A 19199-nucleotide genomic window follows, 5' to 3' on the forward strand; every position below is an offset into this window, starting at 1 on the left:
CATCCACTTGATATGACTAACTCAGACTGCTGAAGTCTCCTGTAAGCTTCAGATAAACTTTTAAATACATTCTTGAACAAAATGACTGCATGGAAACATTGTGGATCACTTACACTGACAGCACATTTAAAGAGGATCTTTTAATAGTCACTATGAACATGAAGAATCATTACAGCGTCTTTAAACCTCTTAGTTTTCATCTTGACACCTGACTGTTGTTTTAAGACAGACATGAACATTTTTTAACCCATCATTTGATGATCTGGATAGTTCCTCCACCACTGCTTCCTTTACTGGAACATCTTTTAGAAACATACTTTCACTCTGAATCAACTCTTCTCACATGACGGGCACTTACTAATTGAAAGTCATATTCTTCAGAAAGGTGACAGTAATAATTTGTGGTCTATGATTCATGTGATGGTTTATAATATGAACAGTTCATCTGATCTGTTTGAGAACATAATAAATAACTGAAGGCCTTTCCAAATCCCCTTTATAACATGATTTGGTGCAAGCAGCTTACTAGAGCTGCAACTATTACTCAATTAATTGATTAGTTGGCAAAAATTAAATTAAGCAGCAGCTCTTGTGATGATTGATTATTAATTTTGGGTGGTTTTGTAAGCTCTAGATACTGTTAAAGGTCAAATCTAACCCTTTTTTTAACACTTGAGAGCTGTAAAAACACCCTATACACATTTATTTTAGCCAGACCTTTCCTAATGTGACCCACAATATACAAAAACAGAAATAAAATGCATCACTTATTTATTGATGTGCAGCAGATTCACATTTTTATATATGCAAATGTACAAATTTGACTTTTGTTTATTCAAAAAAAAAAAAAAATCTAAAATCAACATAAAAACACGTTGTTGTATTCATCATAGTCTATAAAATGCTCTCGTGGGGATTTCCACACTATATATTAAATCTAAATGTGAGAAAGAAGCTAAGGTAACCATCTCAGAAGAGGATTGGCTGAATATCTGTAAAACCCAACTGAGCACTTCAAGCTTCGGATCATTGGAGGGAATTTACATGGAAAAATATGATTAGATTCTTCATCACCCCAAAAATTAAACAACTGCAGAAAGAGCCAGCCAAGGTTTGGACACTGCTGAAGGGAGTGTGGAAATACCCAGGCAGATCACTTCCACTTCTTCTGGCATGACATGGGTTTATTTGGAGCACACATGAGCTTTAATGGTGTCACAGTACTAATTAAACCCATGCCAGACTTTTGACTTTTTTCATTCTTTATTTTATTTTCCAAAATCTACATGAACTAATGAATACGTTTTCAAATGTGAGATAAATCTTGCTTTATAAGAAATGATCTCCCTTATAAATCATGTCAGTATATTGTACTATACTGTGATTTCTAGCAATGGTCATAATGAGACAGAAGCATCCACTGATATAAGCGGAGGTTAGCTACGTACTTCTGTTATCCGTCCCTACTGGTTTGAAGTAGTTGAACAGATTAAGGCAATAATGGGGTTTGAGATTAAGCATGACTTCTGTACAATATATCTGGGGAATATCTCATTGACGATTAACTCTAGTGATAAGTATTTGATCAAAATAATGTTGGCAGCAAGTAAAAAAAGTCCTTACAAGAATGGACTGGATTGGAACTGAGAAATATATATGATATGGAAAAGCTGACTTTTGCTCTGAACCTATGTATGGCCAAATTTTCCAGCTACTGGAGGAAATGGACTATTCATTTGGATGCATTGGCTCCTCAACTTGATAATGAGTGATTGTGGATATGTGGGAATGTATATGTGGATAGGGGTGCACATGCTGGAGGACTTGTTCTTGACTGTGGGGACACAAGCTGGTCTGGCACGAAGTTGATACATTGGAAGAGAGGAAGGTGGAACGAACTGGAATACTTACCTCCTGAAATTAACACAGTCTCTATCGCTGAGGGGATGGTGCAAATGTGATCCTTTGACCTATTTGATGTTTGTTTGTTTTTTGCTTGTGGTTTGTTTGTTTTTGGGGGGGGGGGTTTCCCAAGGCGTGTCTGTGCTTTTTCCATATGTGTATTATATGTTAAACATTCAATTAAAAAAATGCTCTCCTGGACCATAGTGATTGTAAATGTATTTTTTTCCATAAAACAGAAGAACTAATCAAACATTTATGAATGACTGACAGGGAATGTATGGTGTGAATTGGTGTCTAGACTAATTATGAGTCAGAATATGAACAGTATGTAAAGGGTTAAGAGATAAATGTCCAAATTGTCTGATTACAGCTTCTCAAATGTTTAATTTATTCTGGTGTCTTTTGTCTTTTATGACAGTAGGCCGGTTTGTTTGTAGACAAAACAAGCATCAACTCAGGCTTTGAGAAACAATTATCAACATTATCTGACATTTTATTGACCAAACTTATCAATTAACTGATAAAAATAATCAATAGATTAATTTATAATGAAAAAGATTTGTTTTAAAAAGGTTGCGAGGGGTAGGAATAGAAAATTTAAAAAAACTTGCTATCATTTCTATTTTGTTGCCTTCATATTGAATCTCTAGGAATTATTTGCCGAAAACAAACACATTTTTCATTTATTCTTCCTATTTCAACATGTCGAATAAATAAAATACACTTAAAGGAAAAAAAGAAAAGTTGCAGCCCTTCAGATCTGATTAGAAACGTTCTGTTATAGCAGCAGATTAATGGCCATAAAAATCATACTGGCTGATAAATCTGCCTCAGGGATCCAACATCTGTCCGTTATCTGTCAGAGTTCAGACGTGAACAACAGAAACACTCGACAGCTCGTTACTTATAAATCAAAAAAATGTTTTAATACGTATAAAAACAACAAGAAAGACGACACGAACACTATCAGGACACGGGGCGTTCTATACATGATGAATCCTAAAGAGGACGAGTGATCTACTGTCACCACTCCGGCGGCTTCACGCTCTCGTCGTCAATCTCCTGTCAGTGATCCGGGCGGAGGAAGCTTTCCCCCGTGACACTTTGCTGCTCAGGTTTTGTTTTAGGGGGGGGTAAGAAGAAAACAGTCTGCAACACGGAAACCGAACCGAACCGAACAGGCGGCTCACTCACAGTCTGTACACGACACCGAGCTCTGTGTGTCTCTTTGTTTGAGCCCGTCGGCGCTCGTCAGCTGCCATCATCAGTCCATCCCTCCGATGTCGTGCTGTTTGTACGACTGTGACACCAGACTCCCTGCAGAGGAACACACACGCTGTCAGAATAAAAGACAACACTCACGCACCTTCTTCTTCTCACAGTTTAACTACTGTAAACTCTCAGAGACGAGCTGCTAATAATAACTAACGGGTGACAAATATTTGAGGAAGGACGGAGTTTCCTGCTAATGATTAATTTCTATCACTACCACAAAAAAACACTTTCTCTTCTCTACTGTAGATTGTTGTCTTCTTAATAACCTACCTGTTTCCTTCCTTTTCTTTATGTTCTTTCTTATCAATCAGCTGTGAAGCACTTTCAACTACATTAACCTTTAACCCTCCTGTGGTCCTCGAGTCAAGGAAGAAAAAGAGGAGGAAGGAGGAAGAAAGGGAGGAAGGAGGAAGAAAAGAAGGGAGGAAGGCAGGAGGGAGGAAGGAAAAGGGAAGGAAAGGAGGGAGCGAGGAAGGAAGGAAGAAGGAAGGAGGGAAGGAAGGAAAGGAGGGATGGAGGGAGGAAGGAAGGAGGGATGGAAGGAAGGAAAGGAAAAAGGGAAGAAGGAGGGAGAGAGGAAGGAGGAAGGAAAAAGGAAGGAAAGGAGGGAGGGAGGGAGGAAGGAAGGAGGGATGGAAGGAAAGGAGGAAGGAAGGAGGGTAGGAAGGAAAGGAGGGATGGAGGGAGGAAGGAAGGACGGATGGAAGGAAGGAAAGGAGGGAGGGAGGAAGGAGGGTAGGAAGGAAAGGAGGAAGGAAGGAAAGGAGGGATGGAGGGAGGAAGGAAGGAAGGAAGGAAGGAAGGAAGGAAGGAAGGAAGGAAGGAAGGAAGGAAGGATGGATGGATGGAAGAAGGAAGGAGGAAGGATGGAGGCAGGAAGGAAGGAGGGATGGAAGGAAAGGAGGGAGGAAAGAAAGAGAGAATGAGGTAAGGAAAGAAGGAACAGTCAAAAGAGGCGGGGTCAACTTGTCCCGGGAGGACGGCAGGAGGGTTAAGAAAGGCGCAACATAAATAAAGTTTGATTTAATTTATCTATTTTATCTGGTTTCACTTCACTTCATATTTCCTCTTCAGTTGTTTTACTTTTTCATTTTCTTCTTTATCTTTGTTTTCCTTTTAAGACTCCCTTTGACGTCACATTTCAGGTTTTACCCACTTTTATTTATTTAATAATTCATCCATTATATTTTATCAATCTTTTTATTATCTTTTATTTTATCTGGGTATTCTGAGTTTTTACACCTTCATCCCGCCTCTGGTGTTTCCTCATTGCAGTCTCGTGTGTGATTATGATAGCGGCTCCTCACTTCCTGTTTCTATTGAGTCATCGTGTTACACTGATACGTATAAAAAGAGCTCTACAAATAAAGTCTGATCCATTGATTGAGCAGAAATACTGTTTTTGTTCACTAATTAATTTCATTTGCTTGTGTGATGTTTTTTTTCAATCACTGTTAAACTGTTATATGTTATAAACTTTATTAAACTGTTAATAAAGATAAATAGGTTTTGCAGAGGTTTCCAGCTGCTGGAAGTCTTTTAATGTGGAACGTGAAAGTTTTAGCAGCTGTTTGTGATGAATAAACACAAATAATGCTGCAGCCAAAATTCACACAAATAAGGCCAGACAAAAAATAAATAAATAAATAAATAAATAATAATAATAATGCACTTCCCTTTCAGCCTAAACGCACCGTCAGGCTGCACTGTGACTCAGCAGCTGGTTGTTCGACTGACAGCAGGGTCCAAAAGTCTGAGACCACTTGAAAGGAGGAAGTGGTCTCAGACTTTTGGACCGTAGCTTTAACGCTAACGTCAGCATGCTTACATACTCACAGTGATAATACTAACATGCTGATGCAGGTAATGTTTTCCATGGTCATCGTCTTAGTGGAGCATGTTAAGCAAGTTATAATCTGCTTATTAGCACGAAAACATAAAGTGCAGCTGAGTCTGAATAGGATGTTTTTCATTCTGCAGATATTTGATCATAAATTTAATTATTAGACAAATTTAAACCTTAAATCATGGTGGCACTACATGAAAAGTTGCTATTTATCCTGGATCTCTACCTTAAAATGACAAAGTAGAGACGACTGGGATTAAATGTTAGAGAAGAGAAAATGAGAGCAGCAGAGTGTCGAGTATGACATGACTGTTGATCATGAATTTATAATTAAATATATTTATAAAACCATTAGAATAGAAATAAATACACCTGCTGTTTAGTGTCAATTCCAAAACAACAACAATACTTTCCTGAATATATAAAGCTTTTTTTTGGTTGTTTGTTGACAAAAATCTTCAGTTTTTATCAGCTATTAGAAAGAACGAGGTCCGAAAGTAGTAGTATAACTGGTTGCCATCAGATATAAACAGACAAGTTTTGATAATTAAATCTAATAATTAATAATGCTGCAGGAAAATGTTACATTAAAACATATTAAAGGAACAGTCTGGAGTCAGGACGGGGTTAGCCTAGCTTAGCATAAAGACTAGAAGCAGAGGGGAACAGTTAGCCTGGCTCAGTCCACAGTTAAAAACACACTTACCAAAACAACAGTAAGACTCACTGATGAACACGTATCCTGTTTGTTTAACACGTACACAAACAGAAATGTAAAATAACAGTCTGACTAACAGCTGTGTGCTTTCTCATGTCTCTGAACAGAGATTAAAACTAAACTCTGTGCTCACAGACTATCCGGACAAACTGAGTTACAGCCGGAGACGCTGCACAACAGCACGAGGCGGATGGATATGATGTAGTTAGTGAAGAAATAGTTCCGGCATGCCCCCCCCCCCCCACAAAATCCCAAACTTTTCCTTTTACATTTCGGTTTGTGTATTGTAGCTTCTTATTTCAATTTCACTCTCAGAAAGAAAGCACATTTCAAATCTCGAGATTTCCAGAGAACTAATATTAGCCTAATAAATGTTTAATCCTTGATATGATATATGATTAATTCACCTGTATTTGATCATTTGATGCTGAGGATGATCAGTGTTCGTTCGTTGTAGTTCTATTTATTATAATTAGGGCTGTCAAACGATTAATTTTCGCGTTTTGAATTGCATGTTTAAAATCCTGTTATTTTACATTTCAAGGCAGTTTTAAGCCCATAATGTAAAGCATTTCTTACCAGAGTGTCTTAACTGGGAATCAATCACGGCTCTGCTGCGACTCCCACACTCCAAAATGGTCCTTTGGTGGAGCTGAGGCTCGCTTGGCTGCACCTGGGTGTTTAGCGTGGAGGTGCTAACTCAAACTCGATGTAGTAGTTAAACTCCGTTTGACACAGGTTGCATTTTACTTTTGACTTGTCAACTGAACCGTCTGGAAGTTTTTTAAAGTTAAACAAGCCGTTCAAAAGTCCAGTAGCTCTCTTACTTTCCATCAGCGCGGTAGGTTTACTGCAGGAGGCCACTTCAAAGCATAGCGCTACAGCTAGAGGAGTCGTCTACGGGGGAGTAGAAGGGACAAAAAGGCTTGCAAAATTAAAATGCGATTTAAAAAAAATAAGGCGTTATGGATTGCATTAATCTAATCGCGATTAACGCGTTAACGGTGACAGCCCTAATTATAATATATGAACTTTCAAAATGGCTAATTCATTTTTGGACTTGACAAAGCTTGAATTTAGGGGGTCACACCTGCAGCATCACGTAGCTGTTAGATAAATATGACGTCCATGTGTTTTCTTCATGACGTTAGAAGACGAGTTCAGACGCTAACACATAACAACATAAAAACACTCACCGTCACATCACATCTCTCAGACAGACAGAAACAGAAAAGGACAGGACCTGAGCAGCGCTGCCGCAGACACACACTCATGTCACATGACAAGCCCAAGGAGCGAGGTGGGAGTGGGAGCAGGAGGGTCAAAGGCCAAGCAGGAAGTAGACGTAGACTAGCCAGCTAGCCCGCAGGGAAACAAGCTGCACCATCCCAACGTTAGCCACTTCAACATCCATCTGCCAACCACAGTCCAACTTCACCCGATGTCAAATGACGGCGAATTAGTCGGAGTGAAGCTGACGTTAGCAGAGTTATACGGTCATAAAGCCACAGTCTGAGAGCGACAACACTACGAGACAGTTTGTTTCTGCCCAGACAAGTTCACTAATCATAACATGACGTTTAAACTGTGTCATTTGTTTGGATTATTTTAATAGATACGTTTCTCCTGAAGTTGGCTAAGATTGAGGAGGAAAAACCACACTGCTAACTATGCAGAATGGATCATCACGTTAGCTGATCTGTGGTTTCTTATCGCTGTTGGACGTTTAGTTTAGTTGTAACAACCTTGCACAGCTCTGTGAGTCAGGATGAAGGCCGACAGTCAGCAGAGCTTCAGTTTACAGATATTTCACTCCACTTTGTTCACATATCCAAAACAAGAAAAAAAAAAAAAAAAGAAAAAGAAAACTAAGCCAAAGAGCTGAACTGTAAGCTGCCACTTAAGTATGAAAAGTAACGGGGAGAAATGCCTTTGAAAGTTGATCCGGTTTCACTGCTGTTATGTAATTTCAAGGTTTAGCAACTCCAGCTCGGGTGTGTTCGCTACACACAAACACACAGGCTTGAATTTATTTTTTCAGAGAGAAGGAGGTTTTGGCATGAATTTCCAAAATATACCGGCTCTCAGTTCCCGTTATTCAACACTGTCATCATGTATCAGGAACAGCTGGTGGAGGGCGTCCACCTTAAATAATAGATTGCGAAAATCTGTCATGTAGATTGAAAGAGAATAATAATATTTTCTATTACTTTATCTTTTATATGATGACAAGAACTAGAAACAGTAGTTAATAATAGCCAAAATATTTGAATGAGACGCGATAAAATCTAAACTGTAGCAACATAAGATTAATATGAGTCATAAATAACTATAAACAGACCTGTGATTAAGTTAATAACGGACAGGTTACCGTTATCAGTTAAAAAACTTAATTAATATTTGTTTATATTCATAACTCATAATTGTGAGGCTTCTCTGCCAGTAACAGAGCTCACTGGACGCAGACTGAGACCTTTTCATGTGGCGTCAGTGTCGATGTTCTCACCAGTTTGAAACTAAGTGAACTAAACTGGAGGTTATTTAAAACTGTTCAGGAGAGGACGCAACTTCAATGGAGAAAAATAAGAAGAATTTATAGCAATTAAGATTTCATACTCGTGTAAATTTCTGAGAAATATGAACAAAGTGGGTGATGTTAAATTTAACTTGAGCGCCGGTGTGTCTGAAAAGGAGAGACTCAGTTCAGACTGGACTAAGTTTAGTTTACCGAAGTACTGCAGAGTCTGTCCTCCAGACTGTGGCTTTACAGCAGACGGGTCTCTGTCAGTGAGTTGTGTGGTCGGAGGGGAGGGGAAGTGGGGGGGTATGGGGGGTGAGGTGGGGGGTGTTGGGTGGAAGCAGTACAGGGGAGGGGGTTGGGTTGCTTTGGAGACAGGCTGGGCTGGTGTCAGTCAGACTAGCAGGGCAGCAGGACTAGCAGAGCTCCCAGACTCAGCATCAGCAGCAGGGGCAGTGGCATGCTTACCTGTGGCCAGGCCCCCCTCTGCCCTGCCCTTCATCCCTCCTCCTCCTCCTCCTCCTCCCAGGCCAGAGCTGCCCAGGGCTTCCACGGGGAAGGAGGGCCGTTCGCCCCTGTAGGGCTTGGGCCTGAAGGGGAAGTCTTTGTCTTTACCTTTGGAGCCTTTGGGGCGGCCTGCTGTCTTCTTCTTGGACTTGCCATCCCCCTTCACGCCCAGTAGGGGGTGCACCTCTGAGGAGAGAGAGGACAGACTCCGAGTCAAAGTTAAGCTTTTAGAGCAGGAGCAAAACAGGGAGGCTTCTTAAAAAATGATCAACAGCAGCACATAAATTAAATAAATCTCCTTTAAGACTGTTTCTAACTTCCTGTAGTTGATGAAAATAAAGGCTGAGGCACATATTGAATGTTTTGGGTATATTACCGTCACTGGGCACCCCCTGCAGCTCGATGGTGGTAGTGCGGGCCTTTTTCTTGGCCGGGCCTCCTTCAGACGAAGGCTGCCGCTGCTTCTTATCGCCGCCGGTCAGTGCGTCCTCTGGAGTGGTGGCCTGAACCGAGGCGTCCGGTGGAGGGCCGAAGGGGTTTTCCTCTGGGTCCTCCACCTCTGGAGCGATGGGCAGGTACAGCAGAGCTTTGTAGTCCTCCAGCTCCTCATCGCTGCAGGAAACAGGTGCAAAGAAGACTCTCAGTAGCAGAAAAAACTCATTCAGATTTAAATGTTTTGTAATTCAATATAATAATCTTAATTTAACTCTTAACAGGTTTGTGCCTCATGGATGGAGGATGAACAGACACGCTACTATTATATATATATTATTAATGTCTGTGATCCTTTAATAGATGACAGGTCTCACTCTTTTTATACTCCTACTTTTACTCTGATGGTGATTGTTTCTTATCATGTTCTGTATGCTGCAACAATGTTCTTTGACACTATTTATTCATGTTGTTTTTTGTACAGTCACTGCCAATCTAATTTCCCCTCGAGGGACAATAAAGTGATTAAATAAACAGGATTTTAGATGCAAGAATTTACAGGTCACGCCAATAATAATCTCATTTAGAGTTTACAGATGTTTGAAGAATAATTAAAAATGTTGTTTTAACCCTTCAGCCAATTGCCCCGAGGCTTTGCCATGAAATGTGCAACAGGTGGTGATGGATTAAAAATATCGGGTGGGAAACATCATGACTGAAACAAACTGGGTGTGGTTGAATTAAAGATTGGAGTAATGTGAGTGAGCTGTTTGGTGTTCATTAGAAATCTGACAGCAGAGTTTTGAACATGCTGGAGTCAATTAAAGAACAAACCACAGTGATATAACACAGAAACTAAAAAGGATTGGAGGACTTTCTCAGTATCATGAGGTGAAATATCTGAAGGAAGCACGACCGAAACAGTTTTCAGTTACGATATGTAAGAGTAAAACAGGCGTGGTGGAAGATTCCTCTAAAATAAACATGTCAGATTAGAGTGGGAACACTGTTTGCACTGGTGTGGTAAACTCCATTATTCTTTCTCACCTGCTGCAAAAGGCAACGATGGGATCAACGGTGGTGACATCCACTTCTTCGTCCTCCGCGGCGTCAGCACCTGCAGCAACATGCACAAGTCGGAGTGTGAGACAGAACCAGTGGAACCAGTACGACCAGCACAGAGCAGGTGTCAATCTTCAGCTGGCTCACATTTGACTCATGAAATGCAAATGTGTGTGTGAAACAGAGGTCATGAGAAAGTTTCAGAACAAAAAGAGGGGCGACTGCTGTGATGGCAACGGCCCCAGGTGCGGAGTAAAGAAGAGATTAACGTATCTTATTATTTTGGACTGACAAGAAACTTGAGAATGCTCCTGTAAAAATAACCGTAACCAGAAAAAAAGATTATTTATCTAGAGATTTAATACTTGATTTACTTTATCTTACTGACATGTTTCATCACCGTCCACAACTTATTTTATTTCTTATCAGCTCTCTTGAAAAGCCTGATTACTGACGTGTGCGTATTCTTAAAGTCATCACTTTCCCACTGTGACTCCACCACATACTCACAATCCAGTTTATTTAGTTTTTAGTGAAGAAACAGACCAAGTATCCCAAGTATGTTGCTGCAGGACTTTCAATAAATCAAATGCTGACAGAGGAAAACAGGTTGGTTTTGCATAATAGTGCAGCTGTGTCTTAGAAAGTGGAGATCCTGTATGTATGTATGTGGAGTACGAGGGGGAATAACTCTGGTATACAAATAAACACTCCTTATACTTCAATCTTATGCAATGAAGACTTTCCTTTAAATTACTTATCATCATATTTTAGTATATTTTTTAAGCTGAAATAAGGATTTCTACAATAAAACCAAGTCCAGCAGAGCTTTACAACCTAAGCCAAGACTGCACCAATGAACCAGAAATACACCCTGTCAGTCAAACTATTGTGTGTGTGTGTGTGTGTGTGTGTGTGTGTGTGTGTGTGTGTGTGTATGTGTGTGTGTGTGTGTGTGTGTGACAGGCTACTTTTTGGGGACACATTTATAAAAGACCAGTTAACTGGGAATGGCATGTCGAATTGGGTGACAAAAGCTGTGTCCTTACTTGTCCCCACTTCCCCAAAAAGCAGATTCTTAAGTCAGTAGTTAATGTTAGGGTTCGTTTAAGTCTCCAAGAAAAGGAATTTGACTTTATGTAATGTACCTAAAAGTGACCTAAATACGTGTGTGTGTGTGTGTGTGTGTGTGTGTGTGTGTGTGTGTGTGTGTGTGTGTGTGACCTACCTGTCTGCTCAGGTTCACTCTTGTCTTCGTCCTCAATGTCAAACTCAGACTCTCGCTCCTCATACTCTACATTCTCGTCCAGTTCTTTGAAGTCTGGAGCAAAAGCGCTCCAGTTTTCCTGCAGACAAACCAAGAATTCACCCACTGACCCGACATAGCAACATCTTACATCACCTCAGCTGAAAGTTTGAGGCTGAATTTTCATATCTTTAAAGGATGATACAGGGTCAAACTTTAAAGCTGAGTATTAGAAACATGGGAGAATTAACACTGAAATAATCCACCTGTTCATTAATGTACGTCCAACCTTCATTATCTACTTACCACTTGATTCTGAGCCCAGATGGACACCACTCCACTGGAGATGGAGGCGATAATTGGACGGACAGGATGCCACTGGACACAGGTAAAAGGTGTAATGTGTAAATTATCATGTTGTCTCAATATCACCAAAAACACATCCACAGAGGTGTTGGGTGAACGTTTAAATCTCTACACAGTATTCACACTGAGCCAAAGTTTTAATTTTTGACGTCCTTACAGCGACATCCAGCAGCAGCTCCCCTCTGGTTCCATGCAGGATCTTCACCAGGTTTCCGATGCTCTTCTCCCAGATGTAGAGAGCGTGCTGCCTGGCTGAACCGGCCACGATGTACTCGCCGTCTCCGGAGAAACAGCAGCGCTTCCACGGAGTCCTAAACACGGGGAAAACACAGATGGAAGACATTAAAAGAGAGGAATAACAGGAAGGGAAATATTCAGCACTACAAAATGTGACAGAAGTGTTTTCCTCTCTTTCATCATCACATCATGATTTGGATGCTGTTTAAACATTTATGTCACATCTACAAAATATTCAGCCCCTCCACAGAGAATTAATGCAAATTTAGCATATTTCTACAACTTTATGGACTGCTTTATTTCTTCTTCAAGCTGTTTTTTTTTCCACTAAAATGGTTAAAATAAAAGAACGTTCCCCAAAATGTATCACTACAGTCTCCCACATAGAATAATCCTTCTCAAAAACACTTTTATGAGCCAAATAAAAGTCAAATAAAAATCACTCCTCATCATCATCACACGCAGCTCTTACCCTAAGGCTGCACACTACTCAAAATAAGTTCCCATTAACCCCATTTTAAGTTACTAAAACTGAACCTTGTGGAAAAGAACAAAAGCTAATTTATGGACTCGGGGAGGAAAAATAAAAGTCATAGAGGCGTCTCCAACTTCCTGACTCTCTATGTGCAAAAGGGATATTAGTTACAAAAACATTGCATTTGTTTATAAAAACAACAGCCAAAGAGCATGCAAAATACTCCTAAAAGTTTTGCATGTGGTGGATGAAATATTTGTTGCATCTGAAATATCACGGCACGGTCACTTAACTACAATGCTGCTCGTTCTGTCGCAGCTTTACAAACCAACACTGACCCCAGATATCAGACTCAGGGAATTAAAAGAGTAAAAATGTAGAGATTACTTCCACTCAGACTATTTGATATACATCTAGAAACATTGAAGGTCCACAACCCAACATTAAAAATGACTGTTGCAACTTTACATAATGTATAAGTATAAAGTGTCTGGATGCTGCTCTGATTTACCAAATAAAGACTCAGATCAATGAAGTTTTAGGAGCTTTAATCCAATGTGTGGACACTCTAATTTGTCCTTCTTTAAATCTGTTAATGCTGCAGCGGACCTGAACATATGAACAGGATGTGCACACCACTAACTTTTTGCAGACATGACATGACTTGACAGCGTCCTGTGTTGACGTACCTGTTGACCAGGTCCTGTAATTTCTGCATAGGCTCCGGCTCACCGTCTCTGCCACAGGTCAGAATCTCCCTGCCGTCGTACACCCTGATGATCCGGTCTGCTGTGTTTATGAGGAAGCAACTGCACAGAAAAGACAGAACAGGACAGGTGGACACAGAAATGTGAGAATTGGTGACAAGGCAGAAGGAGAGAGCTGCTTTCTAAATCGAAGGCTTTTAAAATGAGTTTCTTCTGGTAATCCACATAACTGTATGCCGAAGTGTGTGAGGGTCTATGGATGCTAAACGCAGTGATGGATCTGCTCTACATTAAACAATTAGACAGAAAAAAGGCTGCAGTTTTAGGATGGATTAGATTCCAGTGTTTTGATTGAGTTTGCCAGTCCAGGTGTAGATTCAGACCGACCTCCTCGCTGTTTCTCACCTGCCCTTGCGTGCAAATTCGATGGATTTGATGGCGGTGGTGTTGCTGGTGCCGGTGGTCACTCTGAAGGAAGCCACCAGCTCCTGAGTGTTTGTGTTCAGCACCAGAATCTGCAACAAGATAAAGACATGACAGAAAAACGTTTTGTTTTTTTTAAACCCCACTGCATTTCATTCATAAAACTGAAAGAAAAAAAGAACAGATTTTGGTGTGAAATGTTAGTGAAGTGAAATTTTTAAATTATTTTGTAGCTTTTAGTGACTTATTTGTTATTTTATATGTTAAAGAAGGACATTTGATACAGGACATTCAACTCCAAAGCTGCTCTTTAACTTGATAATTGACTAAAGTGCCCAAATACTGTAATAAATATGTTAATTTTATAATATAATTAATCAATCTAACACAGTAGCATCATGTGCTTCAGCCATAGCTTCTTACTTACCTGCAGTAAGGACTCAAAAAAGCCGCATTAACACAGACTATCATTCTATTTCTCTTTTTACTCAGCATCATTTCATTGTTCTATGTGCAGCATTGTCAAGTGATTAGAGTCTTTCAAATTTCTCTACGTCATAAATTTTCTTTTTGAAAGTCACTGCAGTCTATGAGGAGGGCTGTTGGCATGCTGTTGTGTCTTCAGACTCTCCCACAGAGGGCACCAAAGTGACAATTATTACACTCATCTTTTTCTCTCTCAATCAAATCCACTCTGACTTGAGGTGTCTTTAAAAGCAGTGATGTGAATGACTGATGTTCTGTTGTAAGTGCAGAGAGAGAAGCTGACCTTTCCTTTGGCGTTTCCAGTGTAGATGTACTCGCCCCGCCTGTCAAAAGCCGCCACCACGTTCAGGTCTGAATCATCGTCAACAGGAAGGACGACGTGTTTGGAATCTGACAGAGTCAACAGGACCGGGGCCGACTTCATGGGACACACCAGCACTTTGTCCCTAAAAACACAAACATCATTTCTTATTGGTGCAAAATCACAAAAAATATCAACTTCTCTTTAGGACGTCACCGCTGTCGCCATAAAGAAAAACCTCAGAGTTCATCTGTCGGGTCACTCACATGTCTCTGGGATGGCACTGCAGTTTCAGGATGGGTGAGGGGAAGCGAAACCTCTGGTCACAGTCTCCAGTAAGGACGTCCCACTGCGAGACGATGTTGTCTGTGGAAGCGCTCACCAGCTTGTGGCCGTCTCGACTCCAACTGGACACACACACACACAGTTAATGTCTGTTAAAGTTCTGTCTGTGTATATAATCAGGTGGGTGGAGATAATGAGATAACAAAATTCCTGTGAGATTGTATAGAAATTAGGGGTCAAGCAAATTAAGCAAATCAAATTTATAATAATGATAATAATAATAATAATAATAATAATAATAATAATGCATTTTATTTAAAAAGTGCCTTTCAAAGCACTCAAGGACACCTTAGAAGAAACACATAAAACAACATCAACAGTACATCAAACAATATAAATCAGCGAACATTGATGTGGAAGTTAGTATAATTTTACAAAGATAAATAAATAAATAAATAAATATGAATGTGACTACATGGTGCAATACTTTAATGGATAAACAATTCAGTTTTTCAGTCATTTAATTTCTATAAGTGTTGGAGCCATAATATCATTTTTTGTTTCTTCTTTTATTTTTGTTTCTATTTTTTGTTTCTTTATTATACTGAGGACCATATCTGACATTTCTTGTATTTGAGTGGTTGGTGCAGCACCGGAAATGCATATAGGTAACCCCAGGTAATGAGCACGGTGTGTGAAGGGGAGGGCAAACAGTTTTTGACCGTGTCAGTGTGGCAGCATGACGTCTCTTTTCCTTGTTGAATGAATGAATAACAAAGGAAACTGATGAATGGAAAACTTACCTGTGATGTCATATGGACTCAAAAGTTATACCTGGGTCCAGGTGAGAAAAATGATTGAATGAAAATAAATGGGTCACCGCACTCAAAAGATAGACACTGTATTGGACATGGTTTTTTATTTGTTGCCCAGAACACGCGTCTGAACAAGTTCTCCCAGTTCACCCCTCAGAGGCCAAATGTAGTCTTGATTGAAAGACTCTACAATAAGGAATGACTAATATGTTGAAAAGTTATATGTTTGTATACTTGCTCACTCCAAAAAAAAATTATAATAAAAGAAATCAATTACAAGTTATTCATTCAAGGTGTTGCATTCAGTTGCTCGCATGAGAAGTGACATAAGACGCTGTGTAACGACTGAGACGTTGAAATCCTGCTTTCACAACATTTTTATACTAATTACAAAAATAAAAGTAGTTACAAAACGCCCTACCCCTTTTTTTAAGCCCTCTGTCCACACAAAGCCAACATTTCCTGACCCCAAAAATCAGAATGAATATATCTTAAACTCACAACAGTGACTTTTGCTGACTGTGAATTTAAGAAGATTACTTCCTGTCCGTCTAACCCTCGCTGTGATACTTTGTTGTTTTTGCTATAGAGCGTCACGGTTAAATAAATAAAACAATGATTGACTCGCTGCGGTGCTGAAGCTTGTGAGCGATTGCCTGTTAATAATTTAACATCTACAGTGAGAAGACGAGATATTCCCCTCACAGTTATGACGACACGTGATGATGTTTCTCACCATAAAGAGCAGACTGGATGGATGTGTGCGCTGATGATTTTGGCGATGCCCCGTGTGAGGAAGTCCCAGATGACGATTCGGCCATCGTTGCAGCCAACAGCCAGCAGGGTGCCCCAGCGGTTGAAGGTGCAGGTCAGGGCCATGCTGATACAATCCAGGGTGCCATCGGCCTCCTAACACACACACACACACACACACACACACACACACACACACAGACACACACAGACACAGACACACACAAAATAAAAGCACAGTTAGAGTTTGTATCACAGGGTATCTACACATTTTTAAGAACAAATTAAATGACTTTTAAGACCTTTTTAAAAACTCAAGGAAAAAATAATTCCATTGCTGAGACATACAATAATAATAAAAATAATAATAACAATGATAATAATAATAATAATAATGCAAAAGCAGGATTTTAATGTTGTAGTGGGTTGAAATGGATCTAATTTTGAAGTCTATTTATTTAGGACTGAAACTAATCATTAGTTTCATTATAGTTCTAACTGCTGATTATTTTTTACTTTAATTAATAAGTTGATTGGTAATGATAATAATGATAAATGACATAAACTGAACTAATATAATTATGCTAAAATCAAATTTAATTCTTTAACTCCTACAAATTCAGACATTTTAAGACTTTTTAAGGATCCGAGAGGAGCCTGTATCGCCCCTGAAGCAGCTGAGCAGTGGTGCTTCATATATCACTGTTGCCTCAATCAAAAGTTGAAACTCTGTGTGTATATGTGTGTTTCGATGATTTTCAGAGAACAATTAAGTGAGACTTTAATCAAACTCATCTGTTCATTACGAGCTGGCGGCTTACCTCTGGATAGTTCTGCCCGAACGATTCTAGGAGAGAAATAAAAAAGAGACGTGATGAGAAACTAAAGTAACACTTACACACTAAGTATAGAAGCAGCTCGCTCAGACACACAACACAGTTAACACAGTTCAGATCATATTTGTGGTACAGCAGCACAGAGCGTTTGAGCTTTAGAAGAACATTAAAGTCAATAAACAGAATTATTTCAGAATTATTAAGTCAGACAATCTTTACAATTAAGTTGAAAGTAGACAGAGCATAAAATCCAAATATGCTTTAATGTTTGATTGTTTTGATGTTTTTGATTATTTGTTCTTCTCTGCATTGAGTTTCCATTTATTCTGTATGGTTTTATCATTTGAATTGTTTTTTATTCTGTAAAGCGTCTTTGAGTATTGTTAAAAGCGATCTATAAATAAAATGTATTGTTATCATTATTATTATTATTATAAAACTGTGCAAGACTGATTCTCCATCATTCCACTGCTTAGAAATGTGAAACAGGTAGCAAACATTTACACCTTTAACACTATTTAAACCCATTTTTTATAAAGCAGGATTAATTTTTTTAAAAACTGTATTTGAACTTGTCAAACCTGTACTAAATTAACATGAAACCCCAAAAAGACTTTAAAGCTCGACTTTAGAGAACGTTCATTCTTCATGTTCAGAAAAGAGATTATGCTGCTTTTTCCCAGTTGTATTTTTTTGTCACTGCTCCAGACCACATCAGATCAGCTCCAGCTCTAAAACCACAGTAACTAGATTTGTCAAACCTGGATTAGATTAACAGACAAACTACAGCAACAGTTTAAAAGCCAGATTTAGATATGAACTACATCTGAAAATATAAATAAGTACAATTGCACTGCTTTTCCTCCAACTACACCTTTATTAAGCACGATTCAATTTTTAAAAAACTATATTTGAACTTGTCAAACCTGGACTAAATTAGATGGGAAACCCAAATTTAAAGAATTTAAACCCAAGAATTTAAAGCATATTTAGACATAAGACACCTTCATTCTTTATATTAAGAAATGTAATTATGCTGCTTTTTCCACATTGAATGAAGATTTTCATGCATTATTTTCTTTAACATTGACGTTACCCTCCATCAATGAACCAAATGTGAAGTTTATATCTCCACGTGGACCTAATAACGCTGAAATATAACACTGTGGATGCTTATTTAACTATAAATATGAGGAAAGCAGCAATAAAACTGAGTGAAAGCTTTAATTTAATACTATTTGTCTGCGCTAACAGCAGCTAATTGTGACACTTTGTCTGTTTTACCTTTTATTGTAAATATTTATACAGATTTAAATCACATGAAGGCGATTTATGATGAACCAATTTTAAGATGCAACTTATAACATCATTTAAAAGTGGCTATTTTATATATATTATATATTTAACGTGTTTTTATTTGACTTGTATCGGCTGCTGTTAGCATGCTAGGCTAACTCACAATGCTAACCATAACAAAGTAGCGATAGCGGCGTAAAAAACAGACACAAGTACGTAAAAAAAACAAATAGAAGGTGTTTATTGTTACTTACCGAGCAGTTCTAGATTCATTTTTGGACGATGGAGGATCCCAAAATGTCCTTATTAACCGGTTTTCTCTGAATATGTCACCAGATTTCTCTCGTGTTTACTTCCGCCGGCTAACCTGGCGCCCAGCCTCCAGCGAGGACCCCAAACAATAGGACGTAGAATATGGCCTGATCAAAATGCAAACCAACATGCAGCTCTGTACTTCAGTAGCGGGTTCACAATTTTGTAAGTTTGTCTGAAAACTACAGTCAGGCGTCCAAATGAACATTGACACGTTTTTGTTTTTTGTTTTTTTGCTGTAATGATTCCTCTTGTTCATACTGACCATTAGAGGATCCCTTCATGATGCATTTACAGTGAAAGTGATGGAGGACAAAATCCACAGTCCTCCTCCTGTGCAAAAATGTATCTAAAAGTTTATCTGAAGCTAATATGAAGCTTCAGTCGAATGAGTCAGA

At 39.1% G+C, this 19199-nt stretch overlaps 1 protein-coding gene across 3 annotated transcripts; it reads right to left on the reverse strand.

Moving 5' to 3' along the window:
• Positions 1-2729: 2729 nt before the first annotated feature.
• Positions 2730-18867, reverse strand: rbbp5 (retinoblastoma binding protein 5). Of its 3 annotated transcripts, none has more exons than XM_053316531.1 (14): positions 18744-18867; positions 17179-17204; positions 16341-16513; positions 14771-14911; positions 14487-14649; positions 13700-13809; positions 13277-13396; positions 12033-12186; positions 11816-11887; positions 11492-11609; positions 10249-10318; positions 9146-9381; positions 8878-8955; positions 2730-3222 (listed from the first exon to the last, which is right to left on the reverse strand). In XM_053316531.1, exons 1-14 carry the CDS (start codon positions 18760-18762, stop codon positions 3170-3172), a joined length of 1533 nt encoding a protein of 510 aa, XP_053172506.1. In that variant the 5' UTR covers positions 18763-18867; the 3' UTR covers positions 2730-3169. The 3 variants fall into 3 exon arrangements, with proteins under 3 accessions (XP_053172506.1, XP_053172505.1, XP_053172504.1); XM_053316530.1 differs by having other exon boundaries at positions 8731-8955; XM_053316529.1 differs by lacking the exon at positions 2730-3222 and having other exon boundaries at positions 8578-8955.
• Positions 18868-19199: the final 332 nt, after the last annotated feature.

This window comes from Scomber japonicus, chromosome 3 (assembly GCF_027409825.1).
Source record: "Scomber japonicus isolate fScoJap1 chromosome 3, fScoJap1.pri, whole genome shotgun sequence".
Taxonomy (NCBI): domain Eukaryota; kingdom Metazoa; phylum Chordata; class Actinopteri; order Scombriformes; family Scombridae; genus Scomber; species Scomber japonicus.

Excerpts from the sequence above, each read along its gene's own strand:
- rbbp5 (XM_053316529.1), bottom strand. Across the intron at positions 13,397-13,699 it reads GAATTTGCACGCAAGGGCAG|TTGCTTCCTCATAAACACAG; the intron begins GTGAGAAACAGC and ends TTTTCTGTGCAG. Across the intron at positions 8,956-9,145 it reads GCAGGGGGTGCCCAGTGACG|AGGTGCACCCCCTACTGGGC; the intron begins GTAATATACCCA and ends CTCTCTCCTCAG.